The sequence below is a fragment of the Eretmochelys imbricata genome, chromosome 4 (genome assembly GCF_965152235.1).
Source record: "Eretmochelys imbricata isolate rEreImb1 chromosome 4, rEreImb1.hap1, whole genome shotgun sequence".
In the NCBI taxonomy this organism is placed as follows: Eukaryota; Metazoa; Chordata; order Testudines; family Cheloniidae; genus Eretmochelys; species Eretmochelys imbricata.
Genome location: NC_135575.1, coordinates 37,932,142 through 37,959,456, shown reverse-complemented (window position 1 = coordinate 37,959,456; position 27,315 = coordinate 37,932,142). Strand labels below are relative to the sequence as shown.

The following is a 27,315-nucleotide window of genomic DNA, read 5'->3' as shown; positions in this document are numbered from 1 at the left end:
TACATTTATTAATTTCATATTGCTTTGGTTTGTTCATAAATGTAAGTTTTATGCTTGTGAAAGATCCTAGATTAGCAGTCATGAAAATGCAAATTCACTTGGAAGGCACAGCATAGCATTAGGCCGGCTGTGCTGTCATCCTACCAAGGGCAGAGCTTCCATACAGCAGCTCTTTGCACCACCATCCTTGGGCCTTCTTGCGTCTGCCCAGGGAATTTTCATGACAGCTCTATGGGGGTAAGTTACTGGCTGGCAATTCAGGAAAGAATGTTGAAAAGGGGGGAATTGCTTGAATATTAAAAATAACATAAGAAACAGCATTTACAAGTGCATATCTTCTGGTGGTCTCAGCAAACAGACTGACGATCTGTAAATTACATTTGTTTGATAAATGGGCTCTTGCTAGCTGCAAGTGTTTTCTGTCTCAGCCAGTTGTGAGTAGAGCTAATTTTCTGTGGCTTTCTCTGTCAGGGAAACCAGGGGGAAATTTTAGATAAGCCAAGTCTTTACTTAACACAGGAATTTCTTTTTAGTAAGTTGTGAACACGGGTAATTAGTTTAACGCTTAAATGGTGAAATCACTGCATGGAAAAGTGTCTGGCTGCAGAGTGTGATCTTACCAAGCTTTTGCAGAATCTGTCCTCTGATCTGTATACAGACTGACTGAACAAGAATCCTATCACTTTCCTTGTCATACAGCCACACGCCTGAAACGAGAGTTTAAAAACTCACTGGAGTGTGACAGCTGTTGGTGGTTCCTGAGCCCTTAAAATCTGATCCAAATCCCAATGAAATCAACTGGCGTCTTTCCAATGACTTCAATGGGCTTTGAATTAGGGCTTTAGGTACCTTGTAGGTACTGAGATACAAAGGTGATGGAACAGTAAAAGAACTCAGAGAGATATACACCAGTATAAAGCTTTCATACCAATTATTTTTAGATAAACCATAGAACAACAGCAATAAAATAATATTAATAATAAAATAAAATAATAATAATAATATTTGGCACTTTTATGGAATATCCTACTAAAGATTTCAGAGCGGTTTGCAAGGGTGGCTAAATATTAATAAATAATATTTAAATATCACAAATATTAACTGAAGTGATTACTTAAATTAATTATTTGTGGTAATGTATAAATGGCAGCGTAACACATTTTTTTAGCCTGTGCCAAAAAATGTTTTCTCATCACACATCAATATGTCAGGTTTCAGAGTAACAGCCGTGTTAGTCTGTATCCGCAAAAAGAAAAGGAGTACTTGTGGCACCTTAGAGACTAACCAATTTATTTGAGCATAAGCTTTCATGAGCTACAGCTCACTTCATCGGATGCATTCAGTGGAAATGCATCCGATGAAGTGAGCTGTAGGTCACGAAAGCTTATGCTCAAATAAATTGGTTAGTCTCTAAGGTGCCACAAGTCCTCCTTTTCTTTTATCAATATGTTATGCATCTTAAAACAAGAGTGCTCATAATTTCATCAAATAATGTTTAGGCATCTACATTCTTATTTTTGTCTGATAGTTATATGGCATCTTTCATACATATTGTACTTTCACACCCAAAACTTTATTAACTTATAAGTAAGTTTGCCAGGCATAATTAAAAACAAGACATACATTTACACACATCACTGAAAATAATTAAGGAATGAATATCACAAATTATGGTTACATAAAACAATTATTCTCGCTGAACAGCATTCAAATAACCTTATCTCAGAGGTTTAAATTTTTTTAAAACTGGCAATGTTGTTCATATTCAAAACTGTCAACCCACACTGACTTAATCACAAGTCTTCTGATATTTGGTATGTCTCTTCAACCCCAGCTCCTGGACTTACGTGGATGTTTGAGAGACTTATCTTTCATTTTAAAAAAGGAAGTTTCTAGCCCTCATTGTTGTGGAGAAAAGCTTGAAAACATGACCCAAGTGAATCATAAAGGCTCAGAAACCAAAAGGCAAAGAAAAAGCACCAAAAATTTATAATTAAAAAAAAAAATCTCATGATTTTTGGGGCCTGACTCGTGATTACTGAGCACCTGGAGTTGGCAATACTGCACATCCTTCCACCCGTAAAGCAAGTTCTGACTCCAACTGTATAGACCTCTGAGGGAGAAAGAGTAATGATAACAAAAAAGTATTTATAAAAATTCTAACAGTGTTCTAAAATAGCACAAAAATATTATGACTTTTAAGTCCAATATTTCAGACCTTTCCAAGGCTAGAACCAGTGCTGTGAAAGATGGAATTCTTTCTTTTCCATTGGTACAAATCCCAATTTTTTAGCTCTGGTGGTCACTATATAAAGAAACAATTATTATTGGCACAGGACACAATATTCCTCATTTTGTGCATAAAGCCCGAATGGGAGGAAAGAGAGAAACATTTCTCTGACAATCTGAGTTAAAAAAAAAAAAATAAATAAAGATCAGTCAACTGTTTGAAACTGGCCAAAGGTTTAGAATCGGACAGAAATCAGCAGGCAGAGTGCCAGTGATACAGTCAAAGGTGCAGGGTACTTCTCGAACTAAGTAAAGGTTCGCAGAGTTTGGGCCCTGAATGAATTAGGGAAGTTTGAAAAGAGTAAGTTTCATTGTCCACATCTCTCTCTCTCTCTCTCATGGTAAAGAGCAGAGAGAAGGGAAATATGTAATTTGCCTACCACATTTTTGGGCATTAAAAATAAAATAATTAAAAATGAAATAAATACTAACAACAAAGGGGCTTTTGCGGGAGTTTTTGGTGCACAAGGAATGCATGATCAAGCTGCAAGAGAACATCGCAATTTAAGACCCGATCCTGCAGGCACATATTAGTTATCAGTATTATTTCTTATCAGGCTACTACTGTTAGCAGCACAACTGAATTCTGACTAATATTGGTAGGAAGCATTATGCCCGGTGTAAGTCATTGCAAAATCAGGAGTTTAATAACGGTTGCGCAGTGAATGATAATATTTACAGTTTGTGTGAGTGTGGGCGAGTGGTGCAATTAGCTAAAAGAATTATAAAACTGCCAAAAACGATGACTTAGACATACCTGTTGCTCCATTGTCATTTATAAGGCTGCTTAGAATATACTCAGCTTTTAAAAGTTTTCCTGAAAAAAGAACCCAAAAAGATAGATGAACATAAAAATGCATTATGTAATCTAGATGGGATTGAACTATTCATGAATAAAACTCTGTCTATTCTAGTTAGTCTCCATCTTCCTAATGCATTCACTGTTCATGTTTAAGTGGTTTTTAATTATACAATGTATAAAAGTACATTTCTGAAATTAGGACTGCTGTTAAACACTCACAGCTAGACATGAACTAGTGGTCAGGAAATAAAGGACACCTGTATGTATACTGAATGCCACATGCAATTTTGCATGTACAGAAACACAGAAGAAATGATAAAGTAGGATACTTTATAGCTAGAACACTTGCACTATTTTGTACTTAGAAAATCCTGTATGCCGAGTTAATATGTATTACTTTACAGCAGTGGTTCTCAAACTTCATTGCACCACGACCCCCTTCTGATAACAAAAATTACTATACAACCCCAGAAGGTAGGACTAAAGCCTGAGCCCACTCAAGCCCCACTGCCCTAATCAGTGGGGCCAAAGCCCAAGGGCTTCAGCCCTGGACGGGGGGCCCTGTAACCTCAGTCCTGCCACCCAGGGCTGAAGCCGAAGCCTGAGCCCCAGCACTCAGGGCTGAAACGCTCAGGCTTTGATCCTGGATCCCAGCAAGTCTAACGCCAGCCCTGGCGACCCCATTAAAACGGGGTTGCGACCCACAGTTTGAGAACTCCTGCTCTATAGCTCCATCCTGCCAACACTAGAGTGCAGAACTACTGCTGCGAATAGTCCCATTGCATTCATGTGATATGCTCAGTACAACGTGTTTGTAGAATTGAGGTAATAAATAAAAAAATATTTGTTAAAGAAACAACAACCCCTAGCAGAGTTATGGGCCTTGCTTCATTCCTTCCAGTACCTAGATATTACAGTATTACTTACAATCATGTAGGTCTGGCCCCTGCACAGCCACCCAGCTGCGGGGAGGGAGAAATGCACCTTACACAGAGCTGCTTCTGAGATGCTCCCTACAGGGGGTCAGCACCTAAAGGAGGGCAGGGAGTAGGCGGGTGCCATGGCTGTGATCTCCTCATGGGCCACTCGGCTGGTCATAATGAGGATAGTATGCTGAACTCGTTAAAAGGCCTCAGCTTGCCTGTGGTGCTCCACCCTTCCCATAATGTAGGGCTGCTCTGAACAGGCATAATCAAGCCCTTTGGGCTGAGCTCTCCACTGTGCCACCCACCCTGCATCTTCCCCCACCCTGAGATGGTGTCCTCCAAGGACAGGAAACAGTGGCAGATAGTGGAGGAAAGGAGAAGACTGTCCTCCAGCAGCTATGGTTCCCTGATCCCCTCTACCCCTCTTCAGGGAATAGGGAGCTGCTCCTGGGGATTGATCACAAGCACAGAGATGTGATTTTGGACAGAGGAGGGGTGAGGAGGTTAGGCTGCTACATCATTCACAGAAGAGGATTGGGGAACAGGCCCTGAGCTGCTAGTCTCTTTGCAGGCTGAGCGGCTCCACGCCCTTCTACATTCTCTCTCTCGTGTAGTTGTCCCACCAGCTCCCTGGGCTCCCCCTCTGTTCCTTAGAAGGGAGGACTAGAGAGGAGCAGGGGTAGCAGCTCTGGTGAGCTACAGAGAGGTACGGTGATAGGACAGATTTAATTTTAGGGGAGATGGAAGGAGGTGAGGAAAGCTCAACTGGGGAAATGCATGGCCTGGCCTGAATTGTACTGGCAGCCTAAATCCCTCTCCCCACGATCCCCCAACAAACCCAGGGAGGCACCCTCTTCCCAAACCCACGACTCCTCTAAGCAACCTGGGACAACTACCCCTCCTCAATACCAGATTTAAGAACATGGGTATTGAATTCATGCAGCAAGGAAACATCCTACACACAGACTTTACAGGGAAAAAACCAGTAAAAGCTGCCAATGACAGCACAGCATTTAACAAAACACAGGTGTTCCACATCTCAGCCATTCGTCACTCGTTTCAATGGCCTGTGTCACACACTGGCAGGTTTGAATGCTGAGAGAGATGCTGTGAGGCCTTGTTTTACCACTCTTATCATATTGAGGCAGCTTTGGCTCCACAAGCAGTCCAAACGAAATCAACAGAACTGCTCATGTGAGTAGAGTTATATGTTTGCAGCACCAGCCGAAAGTATGAATATTCTGGTGCTTAGACACCACAGCAATGGGAGCATTCGAAACACACGGATAGAAACAAGAATGGTTCTGAAAGGTAAATTATAGTTTCTATTGTCATTATTTTACCAAAAAAAAAATCACGTAATTTAAATTGAGTTGTTAAAACCAGGGTAGATTCAGTCAGCTTCTCCTTTTACCTTTGGTCCTGAAATAAGGGAAGATACTTTAAAAGCCGTTCAGGCACCATCCACGCTCCAAGTATGATGAAAAGAAGCACCAATTTACATTAGTGGGGCTGTCAGCGGCATTGTTTGTGTAGTCAAGTGGCCCTACTGAAAAAACGGCCGGGACAGTGCAGAGAAAATGCCGGTGTTCTAATCTACTTTTTAAAGGCTCTCGGTCAGAAGTACAGCAATTCAGATACCTCTGTTTGAAACCAGCAGGCCAGATTTGTGAAGGAACAAAAGCTCCAATTAGTATTTTCCACACCCTTTCACAATTTTCTCTACTGCTTTTGGCTCTGAAACCCTTTATGCCAGGCCCTTTGTGCTGGCAAGAGGAGGTGGGAGGGATGCAGGGGGGTGGGATCTACGTTTGAAAAGATGGCACTGGGATCATAGGAATGTCATCCCCAGAATAGGACAAAGTATCCTCTTGAAAGTCAAGTAGCTCCTAATTAGAACTGAGCAGAGAAAATGGAGAGGGAGAGAGCGAGCGCTTAACAAGGGTTTTGTTACCTGAATTTACAGAGATGCGAGCTAGGCGAATAACCACCTGAGGGGCTATTGGTGTGGCTGGCTGCAACTTGTGCAGGCCTTTGGCAATCCGAAGAAGTTTGCTGGAGGCATCCACCCAATATAGGAACCGGTCAATCAGGAACACGATAGCAGCTGCTGTTGCACAGTCCTTGACCATGATGGAGGCTTTCAAATAAACCTGAAAAGAACACCAAAAACAGGAGACAGCCAGGCACAAACAGGAGAGGTAAAAGAAGTTCAGTTAACCGTTTACAGAAAATACTCAGGCTTAATAACTCTTTGCCAAATGACAGGTTTCAGAGTAACAGCATTGTTAGTCTGTATCCGCAAAAAGAAAAGGAGTACTTGTGGCACCTTAGAGACTAACAAATTTATTTGACCATAAGCTTTTGTGAGCTACAGCTCACCTCATTGGATGCATCCAATGAAGTGAGCTGTAGCTCACAAAAGCTTATGCTCAAATAAATTTGTTAGTCTCTAAGGTGCCACAAGTACTCCTTTTCTCTTTGCCAAATGAAGCTGCTTGTACAACACTATGCACGAGACCAGATTTTCAGTCAAATAGTCTTCCTTATTTGCTATCAGACAGTCATACAATTTTACAGAGATTGAAGAAATAGACATTGGGAAAAACAAATATCTGCTGGTTGATGAAATACTATATGCATTTCTCAATCTGCTTGCAATTCTTTTGTTCCTGGGCTTTTGGTAAGGGCGATAGTGATTAAATAGAGTTTATTAGCATTATAAATATTACTTCCGTCTATTTTCTGATTTGTTTTTTAGCATGGAAACTTCTGGTTGGGTAGTTTGTTTTATGGGTTTGTAATGTGGATTTTGTCCCTATTTTGTCTTTTTAATTGTTATACTGATCCTAGAATGGTAGTTAAGTGCTTTGTAAATTTAAATGAACAACAAACCAATTCATAGTCATAATGGTAATGTCTAGCTCTTACACTGCTTGACCTGGAGAAGTACCGAGCACCTCCTCAATTCCCATCTGATGTCACTGAGAGCTGCAAGAGCTCCGCATCTAGTTTGTGCAGCAGCTGTTATCCATAAATCTTCAAGGAATTTACATAGGTGGGTAAGTACTGTTAGTCCTATTTTGCAATTGGGAAACTGAGGCACGGAGAGGTGAAGATGAAAACTCAAACTTGAGTGCCTCTGAAAATCAGGCCACTTATTTACATATGCATAAATATTTAAATACTACCCAAATACTATCCAAATTTTCAGTGTTGCTGAACTGCTGGAGTTCCCATTAGCTTAAATGGGAGCGGTCAGTGTTAACTGCAGATTTTCTTTTCCTTTTTTTCCCTAAAAGTCCCGTAGGAAATTATGGCCTCTCAGGAGGCAAATCAGCTCTTTGCGGGATCAGCCCTAAATATAAATAACTGGCATTAATGCAACATTAAGATTACAAGATCAAACACTCCTTTATACATCACAAAGAAGCAAACAGGGCAGAAGTCCAATGTTTTTTCCTTTGCAGGTCACCTTTAATGATTTTTAAAGCAGTATTAGCTCCCTTGGAGTCCCCTCTGAGGCTGATCCTTCTTACTGGTATGAGGAATCAGCCAGAGTTCCTGAAGGAGCATGCTGTTAGGGGGAAGGGAGGCCAGCAGGGTAGCAGTGTGGATGCACAGAGACTCTGTGGGTGTCTAGAGCCATGCAGATCTTGGGACATCTGCCAGGCTAGGGCCCAAACACCATGCCCTTTCCAGGGGAGTTGTGGGATCAGTCATTGTCCCCTGCCACACACAATGGGGCAATGAGGAAAAGAGCTCCACAAGCTCAAATTAGGAATTTCATACATCCTTTGAGGGCCTGTCTTGTGATGGGGAGAGTAGCATCCAATGATCATTTCACTGAAATGTGTACATTACACCATGGCAGGAGCCTCTTTTCCTATCTCAAAAAATCACCCCGGGAGCACCGGTTGTAGGAGGAATGTAGAGGAGTGTGAAGTTATTGTCCCTTCCTTCTTGTCCAAACTGTCTTTTAACTGATCCTATTCTGTAGAATTCCCATGGGCCACATGGTCTCTCGGTCTTAAGTAAGAGAAAAGTGAAAGGAGTTGTCTTCACAGAGGGGAGAAGGGGGAGCGCAGGTCACTTCAGGAAGCGAGAAGAGACTCTCACAATATGGTATAGTCAGGGAACCCGTCCCTCCCGTGCTTCCACAGCCATAGAATATGCTTTCCAGCCAGGTCTTTGGCCCACAACCTCCCTGTAGCCCTCAATTACCCCGCCTTGTAAAAATGAGACTCGTAATGCTACTTATCCAGCTTTGTCAGGTGCTTTGAGGTGCTTGGATATAAAGAGCTCTCTATACAGTGAAAAGTGCAGAGCCATGAGTGTTTGAAAAATCTAGTATGTCAAGCTCTATTCCAAAAAGGGCCTGACTGTCCTCTCCCTCACACCAGTGTAAATCAGGAGTAACTCCACTGAAATCAATGGTGTTAAAAGTGCTGTGAGTGAGAGCAGAATAAGTCCCCAAACCCCTGTCAGATAGTGCATGACTGAAGAGAGAACTTTATCTGAATCACGAGCAAAATTAAAAAAAAAAAAAAAAAAAAAATTTCGGCAGCTATCTCAATGTTTGTACTCGGCGTATAACATTTCCCTCTCATTAGCTCTCCTCGTAGGCACACTGGCCCAAAACCTCAAAGGTATTTAGGCACCCAACTCAATGGCTATGTCTACACTTATAACAGTGTATAAAGGAGAAGCACCACGCATTTAGCTCTCCGCCACACTGAAAGGTTGGCTGCATTGACACTTGTCCCTGTGGTGCGTAGCTATACCCCACAATGAAAGGCTCTAGAAGCAGCAAAAACTCCAGCAGCTCCCCAGCAAGAACAGGCTGTGGCAGGGAGGAGCCAGTGGGGAAAAGGCTCTCGTCGAGAAAAGCCCAGGCAGGGAAAGGCCCACCTGCCAGAGCCTTTCCTCACTGCTGGAACCTTTCACCATGGCTCTGGCTGTGGGGAGGCAGTGGGACACGACACTGCTAAAAACAGCACTGTTGACATGAGAGGCACTGCTTGGGCTTATAGAAAGTTGTGTAGGGAATATACCCTAGGGGTCCTGCCTGTAGGGCATGCCACTCCACTTGCCTAAGCTCTCTCTCCCCATCTACACGGATCTTTATATCTGCAGTAGCTGGCTGTGCAGTGTCTGTCTGCTACACGCCACCGCAAGTGTACATGTAACTCACAAGAGTTAGGCGCCTAACTACCTTTGAGAACTGGGCCACTGAGACGGATTTTCCATTCATATGGGTTTTTACACCAGGGTAGCTCCATGACATCAATAGTGTTACCCTCGATTTACACTGATGCAACTGAGATCAGGATCAGGCTCACAGAGGGGATTTTACCACTCTGTCCAGTTTTTAAATTCACAGCTTGCTATGTAACTCTCAGGCGATGAAGAAAGCAAGGCATGGATGGTTTGGATAGGATATGATAGGATAATGGAACCAATCAATAGCAGCATATTTGCTATCTCCCAGCTTTTCCACACTTCAAGGTGCTGTTCTGGTTTTTGGTTTTTTGTTTAACTTTTTCCTGATCCAGAGAGGGTCTTTGCTGAAAGGATGGCACTTGAAAGGGATTCCCCACTCCCTGCGTGCACATGCTCTACTTCTGCCTGCTCACAATGGAGGAATCCCTCTCTTTAAGCACCTGTAAACTGACCCTGCAAACTACCCATTCTAAATGCTCATGAACACACCATATATTTAAGCACAGAGCATTGCCTAATCTATTTTTTCTCCCCTTCTTCCCTTAATAGATTGGAGCACAAAAGCCTGAGAGAGGGTGACCTGCCAAACAAAAGGGCCTTTGAGTTCCTAGGAAAAGTAGACTTGGAGGAGGATGGAAGGAATCCAAGTGGCCCTATTATTTCCACTTGCACTAATTAGACATTTTTCTGTCAGCTATTGAGCACTGCTGAGAGGCCAAACTCACTGAATTCATTTCTAAAGTGTTTACAGAAGTTTGCATCTGTTTGTGTCTCTTCAGGAGGAAAATAAGCACTTCAATAGCATTGTGAAAAATCTAAACGAAGCATCCTATTCTGGAGGGCCTGGCAGCCTTGCAGCTGCATAATTTAGCTCTCTGCTCAAAGCTGAAGCCTCTTGTGTCTCTCTCCAAAACCAAATGGACTCAAAATGTAGAAAAGTCAAGCCCGGGGGAGAATCTTCGCTATTTTTTTAAAAAAAGGAACGGCTGCACGCTGTGTGGCATATAGTAACATAGCCTGGTGTCAGTCCCTGTCCTTATGTTCCTGTGTTTCTACCAGTACACTGAGAAATTAATACTCACTTCTTTCATTTGTTGCCAAATAACATGGCTTTACAATTCCTTAGCATCCAAAGACAGTGCTGGATAACTGCCATGCTGGGTATGTAAACAAAATCATGTATAAAGAAACTCTCAAAACTACTTTTAAACAGACTGAGACAGAGGACCCAGTTCTGCTCTCCATAGCATCATTATAAACCCAGAGTAACTCCACTGACTTCAAAGGTGTAACTGCCTAACTGAGAGCAATCAGAAATTCAGATCTACTGCTCAGACATGGACACTTAAGCCCCTTTGTCCTTCTTTGGGGGGGGGGGCTCTCTCATTTACTATATTTCTTATTGTTATCATTTTAGAGAGTGTCTGTATGTGTCTAGATCTAGGGGGAGAAAGGGAGAGAGAAATAAAATACACTTTGTTTCAACATCTGTTTCCATGAAGTGAAATGCATATGTCTAATTGAGTTTATGATACAAAGAGGAACCTCATGGCTGGGAAGCGGAGTCAGGTGGTGACGGAATTAAGTTTGCATGAGATTTCTATACATGGTTGATTGGAAAAAATGCAAAAGAGCCTTTACTGAAAGTGAAGGGCTTTTGCTTAACGGCAGTGAGTGGAAGTGTGTGCTGTTTTCATGGCTTCTTGCATTACTGCTATAGCTCCGCCCCACATAGAGCTTCAAGTTTGGGTCCCAGCTTTGGGTTCAAAGCCATGACACCTTCTTTGCACTGACAATGGCAGCTGTTCCCAAGACGGGACACAAACTCAGAACCAGAGCCATCTGGCACTAGACCTGGCAGGAACTGTGTAAAAAGGATATTATTGGTGTATAATGAATGAAGAGGAGGAGGGGAAGAAGACTGGGGAACCCTTAACGTGATGACTGATTTAACAGGAATTAAAAGCACAAATAAATGAAATACTGGTTCACGCCTGTCTGGCTATTTACAAAGCAATGAACACATAGGTAAGCATCCCATGAAAAGAGTGTTCGTCTGCAGACTCAGGAAAGTTCACACTGGGAAAGATGCCCTTGCAACTAAAAGGGGTAGAAACTTAGGCAGCTAATAAACGACTTAATTTTCAAAGATGCTGAGCACCATTAACTCATCCTGCATTCATCTCTGTGCCTAACTAGGGAACTATGTGCCTCGCTGTAGGCACTCATGTTTGAACACTTCAACTTTCATTTATTTTGTTAGTGAAAATTTAAATTCTTCACAGAGATCCTAAATAAACGCATCAGGAAGGAATTTTCATGGTGCATATTTCCAGTGGTTTCAGTTATATTTCCTAGATCTTTTCCAAAGTTTACACACAATTTACATCTCGTCTATGTATATAAATCCAAAGAAATTGTCTATTACTTGTTTATATTTCTTCCATCCATCTATATCAGCTGTGGGCCAATCAATGAAAGGCCAAAGCATTGAAGGATATGGCATTGAAGGACTTCAATAATGCACTGTTAGCAAAGCCCATCTTCTCCAGTGGGAACTGGATCTGCTGGGAATTGTTAACCCTGTGGCATTGCACTGGGTTTCTCTGTCAATCTTTGTAAATAATCTAACTGTAGAATAATATAGTTTGCATTTCTGTATAGTTCCTTTATCTGCCAATCTTATAGCCCTCTACAAAAACTAATGAATTAAACCTCACAGCATCTCTGTGAGGTTGCTATGTTCTCTAACACACATTTTACATATGGGTTAACTGAAACAAAGAATGGTTAAATGACTTGCCCTAGTCATATAGCAAATCAGTGGCAGAGTCTGGAATAGAACACGATTCTGAACATCTAGTTCCCTGCTCAAACTGGTAGACACCACTACCTCACTTCTTATGTAACTTCTGGGAGTGCTGATACAAGCCCTACCCAACTCCCTTCTGAGGTCATTGAGAGTTTTTCCATTGATTGATTGGGCCTGTTATTAGTAGCCCCAAATACCAAGGAATTTAAAAGCCCTGGAACATCTTTATTTTTTGAGTAAATGTCTTCCTTCACCAGATGAGAACTAAGTTCTGGAACAGTTACAGCTTTCAAGAATCAAAAACTCACTCTCTCTTTTCAGCTTAATTCTCTGGCAATTACATTTACTATATATTTTTCATTTCCTGTTCTAAGCTTTAACAGCACATAGACTTTATACACATGACAACACATGGATAAATATTCATTTGTGAATCTCTGAGGCTATGTTGCCATTGAGGAATTCTGAGGATGTCAGAATCAGGAAAACAAAGCTTGAGTCCCTTTGGGCACTCACCATAACCCCAGGAAGATTAGTTACTAAGTACACGGAGCACTTGGAAAATGTAAACTGCTATGCAAGTGCTAAGTTTCTGCCTGCTATGACAGGAAAGATAGTCCCAGGCTAGTGCCCTAACCACTGGACTAAGGAGAGGCAGGTTTGATTCCCTACTCTGCTGGTGTGACCTTGGGCAGGTCACTTAGGTCTAGATCCTCAAAGATATTTGGTCACTTAACTCCAATTGAAATCAATGGGAAATAGGCATCTCAATATCTTTGATCTGGGCCATCTGTAAAATGGGGACAATAATACTTCCCACAGGGGTGTTGTGAGAATAAATACAGTAAATGTTTTGTGAATCACCAGGGCTTGAAGATACTGCTATACTATCATTTGAAAACTGGGAATTAACAGGGTTAATTTATATCCCTTAAGGTACACAAGATATCATACCTTTAAAATGTTTCCTACAATGTGGTTGTAGCCATGTTGGCTCCAGAATATTAGAGAGAGAAGATGGGTGAAGTAATATCTTTTATTGGACCAACTCAGTTGGTGAAAGAGATGAACTTTTGAGCTCCACAGAGCTTTTCTTCAGGTCTGTGTAGCTGAAAAGCTTGTCTCTCTCACCACCAGAAGTTGGTCCAATGAAAGATATTACCTCACCCACCTTGTCTCTCTTTAAATACTTTAAAATGGTCATTGGTCACTCAGACTAATAGACAGCTATACTGTGGCCATCTACCAGACAGGGCTAGACACTTTCAGCATTATCACAAGTAGCTTTGGCTAATTTACCATAGGATCCAACAGGTAAACTGTTCTTTGATCCAACAGATCAGATGGGAAGTTTTGGTTTTGTACCTATTTCAGTTTCCTGAGCACTGCAAATCATGGATTATAATTAGAGAGCTGCCATTCTCTGATGCTTATAAAAGTTCTGTGATATTTCTCAATTAAAAAAAAAGAAAGACCGGGGATGCTAGGGATGTAGGCATCGGTAGAAATGAAAGGCAGCCTTTGATGGCATGAATTCCTCCTTGCCCTGTACTCAGCACCAGACAGAAACAAAACTACAGATCTCAGTTACCTGACTCTCCCTTACACTTGGATTACCTAAGGGAGCTCTTATAATGTAAGTCAGGTAGCAAAAGGTCAGCCTGGACAGCTAAAGACCTAGGGCCAAGAGTTAGGGCTTTAGATTATAACGCTCTTTGTTACTTTACCAACAGGGACAAAAAGGAGAAAGCTAAATACTCAGCTCCCCCTCTTTCCTGCTGTTTCAAAGGTTCCCATCTCTAAAGTGTCAGGCACACCTGTGGCATCTTAATCAGGACCGTTTCTCTAATGTTAGCCTCTAAACATTTCATTAGGTAAAGTCATTAGGAAAGCGTATTCAGTCCTCATTAAGGCACAGTTCTCATTGACTTGAATATTCCCATTAAACTTCAGGAAAGCTTATTCAGTCCTTACATGGGCAAAATTCCAGGAAGTTAAGGTTGCAACTAGTTCCCATTACAATAGCCTATCTTAGACTGCCTCCCCACAATCTCCCAATAACTTTGCCTTGGAAAATTGTTTTGGTCTGAAAATTGCCACATTTACTGTGAGGACATAGAAATAAATTAACATATTTTCTTCAAACCTGGCAGAAAATGTATTTTTAGTTAACAGTCATTAAATATTGTTTTACATTGTTCACTCTGCTTGTGAGTTATACCACTTGCCCTCATCCTGTGTTTCTCCTATCTAGTTAACCTGCAAGCTCTTTGGGGCAGGGACTGTCTACTTGTGTGTACAGGGCCTAGCACCATGTGTGGACCCAGTCTTGGCTGGTCCCTTGGCACTACTCTAATAATAAGAAAGAGTTATCATTACTTGAAATTGACTTCTGTTTAAGGCTGGTTTCCCTCTAGTCAAAACTGGCTTACTCTGACCCCTTCCAGCTTTCCATGTAGTTAAATTTCCTTGAAACTTCATATGCTGGCTACATTTGAAAAGAAAACAGATTTTCAATAAGCAAAGTTCTTAATGATTCTTGTGGATGGTTTAGGGTAACTCTTCTTTGCCCTCATGCCTACAAAAATCTTGTCAATGGCTAGGCTGCTGATGAGACCACTGCCCATTATGGTGACAAGTATTATCTCATTATTTCCTTGTCTATCTGTACCCATTTGCTCTCTTGCTCTTTGGGTGCAGGGACTATCTTTTTGTTCTGTGTTTGTACTGCACCCAGCAAAATAGCATCCTGGTCCGTGATAATTACAAATATTTAATATAATAAATACAACGATTACTATAACAGGGTGTAAGCTTTCGTGAGCTGTAGCTCACGAAAGCTTATGCTCAAATAAATTGGTTAGTCTCTAAGGTGCCACAAGTCCTCCTTTTCTTTTTGCGAATACAGACTAACACGGCTGTTACTCTGAAACCTATAACAGGGTGCAATCCTGCTCCCATTAATCTCATGGGAGATTTTTGTCATTTACTTCAGTAAGAGCAGGATAGGGCCCTAATCCAGTAAATCACTAAATGACCTGAGTAGCCACAAGATGACTGCTCATGAGCATATAGTTGTTCCACAATGAAGCTACTCGCATACGTGTGTGTGTGGGCATGTTGCCCTCTATAGGCTGATAGCAGAACATAGGGACATTTTGATAGCTTACAGCTAACAGAGATTGTTCAGGTTTCAGAGTAACAGCCGTGTTAGTCTGTATTCGCAAAAAGAAAAGGAGTACTTGTGGCACCTTAGAGACTAACCCATTTATTTGAGCATAAGCTTTCGTGAGCTACAGGTCACTTCATCGGATGCAACTGTAGCTCACGAAAGCTTATGCTCAAATAAATGGGTTAGTCTCTAAGGTGCCACAAGTACTCCTTTTCTTTTTAGAGATTGTTCAGAGAGCTAATATAAGCAGCAGAAGCCTCAGGTTTTGGAACAGAAGGGCCAGGAGTCCTGTCTTAGTCCTGCAGGTGTGTGTGTGATTTTCTTATGGAGAGGGCATAACCCTTCCCTTTAAGGCTGCAACCAAGGTCTGACAAGGGAAAACAAAAGCAGTCATATAAGTAAAACAAAAATCCTAATGCTTCCAAATGTTTGGGGTTTGGAAGCGGTAGGATCTCACTGACAACTGGAACATTTTTTAGGCTTTAGATACAAATAAAGAGCTCCATCCTGAAGTCTCTACTCAGCAAAAATACCCACTTTGTGGGAATTTTGGCTGAAGAAGGCCTGCAGAATGAGGTCCACTGTAGCTAGCTGCGGGATATGCTCACTTTTAGCTGATCACTCCTTTAAAACCTGTTTGTCTGTCTAAAAAAAGTGAGAAATGCTTTGTTGAGCCAGTTAAATTGGGATGGTCATTTGGATATGCCCGTGAATTTTCATCAGAAGACATTTCTAAGAGATGCAGGGGAGATTCCCATTGAATTTGGCCCAAATAGGACTAAAAAAAAAAATTGTGGGGGAAGGAAATAATCTTTTAGTCACATTAGAAAAGCAAAAATTCTGAAACAAATACTAAGCGGAGCAGTTTAAAAGGATGACGTAAGCCGTCTCACCTTGATAGGTCAGACAAACTGTTTGTGCCTCCTCCAGATTCAGCAGCCAGGAACTGATACACCAGTTTTAAAAATGTGAGAATAAGCCAAATGCTGAGGACCAAATTCCAATACACTCACTCCCTTTGAGTAGAACCAAGAAATCAACGAACTAGTCACCAAATAAGTCATTACACAACATGAGTAAAGGGATCAAAATCTGACACTTCATAATAGCAACAACACTCTATGGTAATAAAGCGCCTTCCATTCAAGATCGCAAAGTACTTTACAAACCTTAGTTCATTAAATTTAAGAACTTATTCTAAACATAATAATTTAGCATAAATGGAGATGAAAATTGTTAAAGGTTTTCCTCAATATTTACAAAGGCTTATTTTTCTTTCAGAGAATTTAATTATCTCTTTGCCCTCCATGTTAAAAAGAATAAAGAAGTTGTTCAGACTTTTATCTTTCCTCATCAAACTGTAAACATTCCTTTTCAGCCTCATTTTCCCCCAGCCTTTGATTCAAAGAGCTGAAGGAGCTCTTGCTCTGCCTTGAAATTTTATTTAAAATTAAGAAAAAAAAAGGGGGGGGGGGGGATGAGAAGGAGAGAAAAAATCCCTTTTCCTGACTAATACTAATACTACAGGTCAAAATGTCAGTCGATCTACAATTAAATGGAAAACAAAAAAGGTTTTCCCTTTTTTCCCCACAGTACAATAGTACTGGAATATAAATTACCGATGAAGATGAAATAATACTTCAAAGCACACGGGGAAGGGCAGCACAGTGTTTACCAAGTATTTTCAATGGCATGATGAAACATTGAAGAAGACGGTAACCCATTGATTTCAGGGGGTATTGGTGAATGGTTTAAAACTAGCATGCGGTAGGATTTTAGGTCCCTATAGTCTGTGACCCCATGATATGCTTTGTTTAACGAGGGCAGCTGCAGTTATCAACAGATGTTTCAGCAATAAATAATTGGTATCATCTCGGAAAAGACCCATCTACCTGGGGAGCGGGCATAATGCTGAAAACACTGCTCCGCTATTACAGCCACATTAATCTCCTATCTATCCAGCTTTCTTGGGGAGTTTACTGCAGGTGTTTGTCCTGGGAGAGAGCAGACAAATGCTCCAAAGTTAGAAAGCTTTGTGAGGACTGTAAAGGAGGTCGGCCTCTGCCATAAATTTCTGTCTAGGGCCACATACACCAACAGAAAAAAAGAAAATACCAAAATAAATTCAGAATTACAATAAAATCCTCCTTATCAGTGGAGCGTACGAAAGCAAACCTCCCCACTTATTAGTAACATGTAAGGTGTTCAACTCAAGCTTCCAATTTTCTTTTTTTAAAGCGACTTGCGCTGATGTATAAAAAATATGACTGAAGTTCCTGGATCCAAAACTTGTCGGCTTTACTCAGGCCTGGCTCCCAGTGAAGTATACAAGATCAAGAATGGAATCCCTGCCTTAGTGAAGTCATTAAGAGTTTTGCCATTCATGTCAGAGCGGCCAGGATTTCTCCCCAGGTCTCTTGGGCCTGACTCCCCTTTCACTTGCACCAGTGTAATTCTGCTCACTAGTCCTGATGTACCTCACAGTAAGGGAGAGGAAAACTGGCATCACCTCATCTTTAGTTTTAACTCTGTTTTTAAACAGACACCAGGAACCTAAATATCACACTTGACTTTAAAATAAACAAACAAGCAACACTTAATATTTCTATAACTGGAAAAGGCTGAGAAAAAGTGTTTTTTTTTATCCAGTTTGTTTAGCTTGAACTCATCACCTTCCAGGCTTGGGTCTTTATGCACCAGATATTGTTTAGGGCTCAATCCTACAAACCCTTTCTTGGATGAGTAACCCTTAAGCTTGTGAAAAACCCCATTTAAATCAAAGGGGTTTCTTGCATGACGCAGAAACACATTTTTGCAGGTTTCTGTTGTGGAGTTTCGTTCCAAAACTGAGGGCCCAATCCCACATGACCTCACTCATGAGAGGATTCCTTACTCTGTGCTATCATTGAACTAAAAGAGTTCTGTATTTTTTTAAAATCAGGTTTTACAAAATATTATATAAATATGTATTTCAGGATTTTATTTTAAATGTCAATGCAAAGTTTTCTGGGAGGATTTAAACATTCTCCTCTGTTGCTGGAAACCTGAACACAACAGCATCACAGTAGTGCAAGATCACTGGAACGTTAAAGGGGCTAATAAAGTGAAAGTGACTAATCTATTATTATTATTATTTATTGTTTGTATTACCATAGCAACTAGGAGCCCCAGTCCTGGATCAGGACCCCATTGTACAAGGCAAAAACAGAACAAAGGCCATCCCTGACCCAAATGCATCAAGTACAAAGATTAGTAAAACAGCATAAATGAAGTAAAGTTATTTTTATGTTTTTGTTTTGTATTAATGAACAAATCATTCCATGTAGGCATACTCCTGCCCATTTATATAATTAGTCCTGCCACGGGGAATACTATCAAAGTTCTTTTAGGTTCTGCAAACATTTTTCCTTTAATATTTGAGATACTTTCTTTCCTGTACCATTATACAGTAGCAAAATATTGTACACGTGGAGATGTCACTGCTTCCACCCATTATATCCTGCCTGGAGCCTTTTTGGGTATGTCTACACTGCAATTAGACACCTACGACTTGTCCATGCCAGCTGACTTTCACTGGCGGGGCCTGGGTGAAAGGGCTGTTTAACTGCAGTATAGATGTTCAGGCTCGGGCTATAGTCCAAGCTCTGGGTCCCTCCCACGTCGGAGGGTCCTAGAGCCCGGGCTCCGAACATCTATGCTGCAATTAATCAGCTCCTTAGCTAGAGCCCCACGAGCCTGAGTCAGCTGGCACAGGCCAGCCATGGGTTTTTAATTACAGCATATACATACCCTCTGATGCCCACCTCCTGCATTGTCCACTGGGACTCATTACTCCACTATGTGTTGTGCTCTGGGTTAGGCCATTTTCCCCCACTACCAGGCATAGCAAGAGAGTCTCTTAACATTCAACATAAAGGCTCTCATTGGGTTGCCAGCTGGGAATAGGAGTGAACATCATCTTAGATCTCAAGTTCAAGTCTGAGTCCCAGCTAGCCCACAGCCCAGAAATATAACAGTAGGGCCTGATTTTGCTCACACTGGTATCAGTGGAAGAACTATTAATTTCAATGGGTGCAGGACTGGGCTCCCAGTTTCTGAACAGCAATACTATCCTTTATCCTTCCACCTTTCGTTATGTCTACCCTATCTGTAGATTAGGTACTCCATGGAGAGTGATGAAACAAAGCCACTGTCTCCAGAATACGGATACATTAAAATCACAACGGGAATGATTCTAAGCTGTTCAAACTAGTCGGAACCCCGTCTCATCTGGGGAATTCAGCGAGGGAAGTGATGGAGTCCCATACCTAGTCTGTGTGTGATTGGCCCTTTTCTGATAGCTGCTTCCGCTGATCAGTTCATTAACAAAATCATTGTCTGCTAAATTACAGTGAGGAATGGCGTCATCTGTGTAACAGTAAATATAGTGGACTAGGGCACTATACATTCAAGAATTGCATTTGTAGATTTTAAAGGAACAGGTGTGTTGAACTTCATACCAGTAATTCATGCAGCCTTGCACTGATCATATCTTGCAGGTTTGTTTTGTCTTCTGGGCCTATGGCTTGTTTGTATTGCCACTTCTCTGGCACGAAGGGCCACTTCATTTCCTTTGCCTCTTCAATAAGGGTCCTTAGATCATCAGGGAGCGAAGCTGAAAAGGTCAAAGTGCAGGTAAGGAAATTGCAGACGATTCAGCCTCTAGTGTTATGATGTAGCATTTAACCTGCAAAAAGCATTCCCTTGCCTGCACCTCTTCTCAGTCACTACAAGCTGTTGGTTTTTGTCACAAGAGTAATAATGAGAGGGGTGCGTCTCATCAGTTGCTCTGCTATGCCCTGCAGGTAAATTGGGGCTACCAGCCATTAAAAAGGTTTTTAGCAGGAAGTAAAACACTTTGGTGGCCGTCTATGCGTGAAGAACTAGAGAAAGAAACGTAGGAAACATTTTCCCCAAAGTGAGAACAGGGTTTTTGGCTGAGTGAATTAATCCAACAGCATGGTAAACCTATCCCCTTTGCTAAAGACTGTATTAGAAATCTGCTAATGACTAAAAAGGACTAAGATAATTAGAAGGCTGGGAGAGTTTGTTAAATAATTCTTCAGTGTCCACATTTGCCACAAAGGTCATTGGTAATGAATTATTCAACCTGCAGGAGTAGAAATAATTATGGATCACCCCCCCGCGCGTGCACACACACTCCCAGTACCACCATGAAAGGAGAAATAAAACTCAGTTATGTAGGAAAACAAAGAAGAAATTATTCAGTCCATTTGAATGGCTGATGTATGGCACAGGGAATTAATTCTCTACAAATGCCCTGTATTTACCAGCTGAAACTGCATCATCCATACAGAAAATCCATGGACCAAATCTTCTATGCAGTCGGGTAGTTCCTTTGTAGTCCATGGAGCTACACTGATTTACACTAGCTGAGGATCTGGCAACATGTGCCTGTACTGTTATGCTTCATTTTCAGTTTATGTTAGAAGTAATAATACTCCATAACATATACAGTAGAATTTTCAGAAGTGTTGTGCAGAGATTAACCCTGCTCCTGCCGGAGCCAATGGACCACTGACTTCAATGGAATCAGAATTAGGCCAATTTTACACTTTTGAATTCCACATTGGCAGTGCCTTACATCTGAGGATCTCTAAGTCCTATTTAAAATGGGTATTGTACAGATGGGAAAACTGAGACACAGTGAGGTTAAAGGCCTGATTTTCTGAGGTGAAGAGCACCCAACACTACCATTGACTTCAAGTGGAATGTTGCACGCTCAGCCCCTCAATGATTTGCCAAAGGTCACACAGTGAGTCAGTGGCAGAGTTAGGAATAGAATAGACTAGGCATGAATCCCGGTCTCATGACTCTCAGACCTCTATGCTAACTACCAGAACTTGATGACTCCCAGTGCTAATAAAAGTGGATTAACCAGGGATTATTGACCAGTCGGGATTAATGGCAATCATCAGCTATGTATCTAGCTCTAGCTGGTCATTGATCCCCAGGAAAAATCCTGTTCTGAGATCATCATTGCTTAATGACATAATGAGCTAAATGTACTTCTACATTTCTACAAAATCATATCTTAGAGATAATAAATTAAAACCTACATTTCTTATCCTTATTAAAGTCAATTTACTGATAGTGAGATGTATTGGGCTGTAGAATAGTTTTCCTTGGAAAATGATGGAAGCCCTGACATTCAGGGCCAAATTTTCAAAAGTTGCCTTTAAAATTATGCCCAAGCATAATTCTTGCACATATTATCTCACTCAAGTGACATTGCACTGCAGTTATATGTTGCTACCAACCCACAAGCAGTCAGGATTCCCCAGTGTTCTGAAGCACTGTCTGGGCATTGACTGTATTATTCCCACGGCTGTACAGTATGGCGGAGAGTAAAGGCATGGAAATCTGGCTCAATGGAATGGACAGAGGGGATTACAGCTATGTAGCATGCTCACCTCTTCCCAGTGCCAACAGCAACTCTATGATAACAACTGTGATGACACATAAATAGGACTGAGGGAAGCTTGGCTGACCACAAAGAAGACAGAACTAAGATCCTGCCTTTTTATGTACAGTAGCCTTATTAAACGAAGAGGAAGTTTCCCCTGGCCGCCTCCCCAGTGGAGCATGGTGGAGCCTGCTTGGAGACACTGAGTCCCAGAAGGTGCCATTCGGATACGCTACTGGGCTGTCCCATGTGGCTGACACCTCCAGCAGAGGAGCTTTTCATCTCCCAGCTTCCCCTTCAGCCCAGAGCCGCAACTGCAGCAGAAGAAGGAAGAGGACAGGCAGGCAGGCAAGCAATATCTGCAGAGATGCCAGAGTCAACTTTTCTGCCAGAGTGACTTCTTTGACTCAGACATTTGTAGTTAATGGATTTAACAGTTGCTGATATTGACTTGCTGCACCCCACTGCTTGCAACTTCCGAATGCTGCCAATCTCTCCCTTTCTTCTTCCTCATCTTCCCCCTCCCCAATAAAAAAAACCACACTGAATTAAATAATACCGACATATAGAGGACAGTAACAGCACCAGGCATTACAAAACTAGTAAATAATGTGGTTTGGGACACTCATAGGCAGGCTCTCTGAGAGCATAACTGTATTACTGTTACCCTTAACCTGCTATTGTTTGTTTGCATTAAACATTTTATTTTAATTAGGCTCCAATCCTGCAGGTGGACTCTGTTCCCATTTGGATACAATAAAAAACAAAGGATAGAATATGGCCTCATCCTTTCCTATTATCTTAACCAAATGTCCTTGATTCTGTGTTAGTTAAAAAAGAATTTAGGATAAAATTTTCAAAAGCACCTAAGTCACTTGGGAACTTTAGTCTCATTTTCTAAAGTGACTTGAGCAATTAGGCCAAGATCCTTAAAGGTACTTAGGTGCCTTACTCCCACTGAAATCAGTGGGAGTTTTCAATGGGAGTAAGGTGCCCAAGTACCTTTGAGAATTTGGGCCTTATGAACCTAAGTCTCATTGAAAGTCAATGAGTCTTCGATTGTCTTTGGGAGCAGGTCTCCTTAAGCATTTGTAATGTGCCTAGTAGAATGGGGCACCAAACCTTACTGGAGCCTCTGGATGTGACCGCAATAAATACAATTATTGTATTGTGTTGTGCATTGTAACATCATCTATGGAACCATAAAATATTGCAGTGGCAACTATAAATAACATTGTACTCTTCAGCCAAAATCCAAGCACCACCGATTTTATGGCCTGGCTGTGTTATCTCTGTAAGCAATGTAAATTCACTGCTAATTAGGAGGGCTGAAGAAGGAGATGAAACTACACTGAAGCTGATTTGAAGGATTTATAAACAAAACAAAAAACCTTAAATAAGGTATGGTGAGGATTCTTTTTTTCCCCATTTGTGTGTGCATTTGGTTTTCAGTTCCTGTGTTTGGTCCGAAAACCAGTTTGACAAAGGCAACGTCTGTGGGAGGGGAGAGAAGAAAAACCCTCAACGTTTGTGTTCAGAGAATCCCCTTGGCTCAAACTGCTGCCATAAGTGACCCTGTACTAATGCCATTCTGTTGGAAGCACATGTGGGCTTGATGAATCAGTTATATCACAATCTGATTGTTACTGCTGTTTAAAAGCCACCTGCCATAGGAAAGGGGATCTGCAGTCTGAGATCATCCAGTCAACCTGCAGTCTGTGCCCTCCAGTGGAATACACACAGAGACAGCAATTATGATTAGGTATTAATATTATTATCACTGCACCATTGCAAGTGGATTTTCTTCTTTTAGCCAGCCCATGGCAGCCGTTCCTAAGAAAAGCCTGAGCCTCACTTCAGTCTCTGATCACTCACTTCCTGAAGCAGTTTACCTGAAGGGCCATGTCTAATTTAGTAACTATAAGGGCACTGATTTACCTTATCTGGAACTAAACTGATTATTTCTCATGCTTTGTGGCATTTAATAGGAGAAAAGAAGAAGAGAAGGATGGAGAAGAAAGCGTTACCTGATTAGGAGTTCAACAGCCCATTCTAAAGAGTGATAAAGCTTAAAGGAATTTGTGATGAGAAAACAAAGTACCCTTTGTAGAAAAAGAAAAATCTTCCCGTATCTATAACAGAAACCTATCCACTACCCTCAAACACAACCATGCTCAGAAACTAACTGAGGTGCTTGATAGCCAGCTGACCTCCCAGTAAGAGCATGGGTTTGAAAATCTGTTCGAAGCAGACTAGAATACAAAATGGGTCAAGAATGGACTAAATAATATTATGATTGACTCACTCATGCAAAGTGGGGAGAATGCACTGAATGTATATAATACCAACTACAGACAAGTGAACTAGTTGGCGAGAGGCACGTGCACTCTCCGATTTTGAAAAAAAAAGGGGGTTGGTGCTTTTTAAAAAATCTCAGATTCAACTATTAATATTTTCCTTCGTATTCATTGCATGAATAATTTTTCTGTGTGGCAAAACAGAAGAGGCATACTCTCCAGCTGGTGACAGAAAGAAAGACACTCAGAAAACAAATTCAGTAATGAAAACTCAAAAGATTTCCTCAAGTGCAAAATAAAAGCTACGATGGTGTAAGGTTGGGTAGTCCCTTGGAAAGCTTATTACAAGAGAATAGAACTAACCGTAACATTCTGCAGGTTTTCGTGTCTAATGCAAATTTAAATTTCACTGGAATTGAAATAATTCAAAACACCAAGCATCACACAATGCTGAAATAAATGCTAGCTTCTCCATAGGACAGGCAATGTAAAACTCTTCCATCCTAGCACTCATTTTGCATGTATTTATTCCAAATATTAAATGGCAGAGGTTATTCTTTCAATATGGATATTGCAAGTGTTTTTTCTTGGAACACCACTTGTAAAGGTGTTGCATGTTTTACAAGAAAGAGATTCAAATGGTGAGATTTTTTTTATGAGGAAAAACTGTTAAATACATAAGCAACACACAAATTCCTCGTGAAAGGAAAGTAAATAAGTGCCAGCATTCAGAAGTTGCATCTTTTTTTTAATAATTGAAATTTATGTGCATCAGCAAACTTTTGGGCATTGTTCTTCCCAAACTAAACTGCTCCTTATAGGCTCATGTTTACTGAAGCCTAAAATTGGAACTGACAGCAATTCACTGCAACAAAGTGGGCTTCTTTCCCTGCCTGCCTGTAGCCCACATCCCATTCATGCCCTAGAAATCCAGTCAGCTCCTGACACTGATCTTCTGAGAGAAGAAAAATAGGACAGGGATGGGGATGTGTCACTGTGGCAAGGAAGTTCACAACAATGTGCTGGTTTGTTCCTGGGGCCTCTCGTTGGGACCTCACCTTTGCACTGCTGGTATTCTCTCTTGTCTTCCTCCGATGCATCAGACAGCTTGGGTGAGAGCACATCCAGCGCTTGCTTGCACTCCTGAAGCAGCGTAGCCACTACTTTTTGATTATTCATGATGCCTGCTCCCACTCTGCTGCGAATCGGGCGTCCCTGGGTGAGCAGTGATCAATTACCTAGGAGAAGACACAAATTCTAAATGAAAAGGATCCCTTCAAGGCTGAGGTACCTGGTGAACAAAAGAGAGGGAAGATGATTAACTAAAGCATCATCAATTATCTGCAAGACTCAAGCAGGGAGAGATAATAGGGGAAATACATGACAGCCCCGGAAGACTTTATTAGAGGAGTGTGTGAAATAACTGCAGGGTCTCTGTGACAAACTGTGCAAGGCAAACATCTCAGAGGTACCAGAGAGCAGAGAGAAAGGGCTTGCTTTTCAATGGAGCCGTAAAATCACAAGCAGTGAAGTGACTAGCCAGGGTGTACTGAATCCCTTTTCACTTAGGAGACTCACGCAGTCAAGTGCTTTTAGTTTGAACTGAATTGTAGACCTTTTAAACACAGAATTACAGTGAATTTTCAAACACTTGCTGGGTGACATGGCATATGCTTAGTGGAGCCTGTAGGGAATAGTTAGGCTGTATAATTTTTACTCATGGGCATCGTAGTATGCAGCTCTCTCCTATGCATCCTCCCCCCAAACTTCCCTAATCAACAACACACGCTGCTAATCCCCCAATACAATATTCTCTCTAAATAATATCTTGAAAGGAATCTGTCCCAGCATTCAAGATTTCAGAATCTATATCTAGAGATACTAGTGTTTGATTCAATGGCTCTCAACACAGTGTGACGTAGACAAACTATACACAAAAAGTCTAGCCTGAAATTACAGAAAACTATGGAATTCAGCTACAACAGCCACCTTAGAACATAGAGGGGGAAGAGGACTGTTTTTTATATTTTGGGTGGGGCTTGTAGCACTGCCTATTATTAGGATTGCCTGACATTTCCCATTATAAGGTCCTGTTTTCAGTTGCTTATAACTTTGTCGAACGTAAACCATTTTGGCTGAAATTTTCCATGTTGGGAGTCTGCTTCAGACTGGAGTTTTTAGAAAAATTTCAGCTGAAATGGTTTGGCCATTTCCAAGAATCGTATTAGAGAAAGATACATTGTTTTGCCCCTGTTAAATTTTGGTGACCTTCACTTTGAGAACTTCTAGTGTCCCCCCATTTTGGAGCAGGGACTTGAAGTTTGGCATGGCGTGGCCTTTGTGTCAGGGATGAGTCTTTTGATGACCCTGTGAAAATATTCCAAACTTTGGCCAAGTTATAAGCCTCTGAAAAACTGAAGTTGACGCCTGCTCAGAAGACACTTGATTTTAGCACTGAAATTCCCCAAAGATTCCTGTTGCACCAGGCATGCTCCAACTCAGGACTGAGCAGGGCTTTCCCTGCATTGCATCTCAGAGCTGCTGCAGGCTGGGCTGAGTCCAGGTTCAGGTCAGGGTCCTGAAACTGAGAACAGAAAGCCTGTCAATGACCCCGCTGTTAGGCCCAGGCAGTTTGGAGGACAAAGCTGCTTGATTCAATGCAGAGGGGACAACAGCTGGACCTGCAAGGGGAGAGAGGGATAGATTGGCATAAGGAACCTGGGTAGTAACTGGGACAAAGAGTTGGGGGGCAAACACTGAGATTGGACAAGGAGCCTGGGAAGGAAAATCGAGACTGGAAAACATGGGGAAGGGGCAACTGGAGGCCAGACTTGGGGGAGACAGACAGATTGGATGAGCTAGAAGGAAAGGTACTGGGACTTGCTGGTCAATGAGACTGGGTTAAAAAGATGGGGTGACTGGGAATGGCTGGATAAAGAGAAGGGTAGAGATAGGGATGGGAAGTCCAAAGTGATGTTGCCTGATCTATTAATTGTATGTTGATTATATTACTAATTTAGTTTCCCTAATTAGCACTCTGAAGTTTGGCAGGTTCTTGTATCAAGATTAGGCCCAGTATTATCAGAAATACTGTTACAACCATGTACATCCTAATGTAACATGCACACTCTGGTTTATAACAGTTTTATTAATACAATTAGCAAATTCACAAACACTCCAACCCACCAAACCAGGCAGAAATAAGATAAAATGCATGGAGCATCCATATACTTATCCCCATATCTTGCAAAACAATCTTAAGTGTTAGTTATCTTCTTCCTCACCATCACAAGTGGTCATCATCCTGGTATCTCCCAAGAGCTACGTC

The 27,315-nt window shown here is 41.5% G+C and overlaps 1 protein-coding gene across 1 annotated transcript in view; it reads right to left on the bottom strand.

Moving 5' to 3' along the window:
- ALPK1 (alpha kinase 1) overlaps positions 1–27,315 on the bottom strand; it is a 47,350-nt gene that overhangs the window by 14,943 nt on the left and 5,092 nt on the right. Inside the window, exons 2-6 of the mRNA XM_077814410.1 lie at positions 25,046–25,225; positions 19,724–19,878; positions 5,972–6,170; positions 3,047–3,106; positions 621–707 (exon numbers count right to left, since the gene is read on the bottom strand). Coding sequence (XP_077670536.1) covers positions 621–707; positions 3,047–3,106; positions 5,972–6,170; positions 19,724–19,878; positions 25,046–25,166 — 622 coding nt within the window. The 5' untranslated portion in view covers positions 25,167–25,225. The remainder of the gene's footprint in view (positions 1–620; positions 708–3,046; positions 3,107–5,971; positions 6,171–19,723; positions 19,879–25,045; positions 25,226–27,315) is intronic.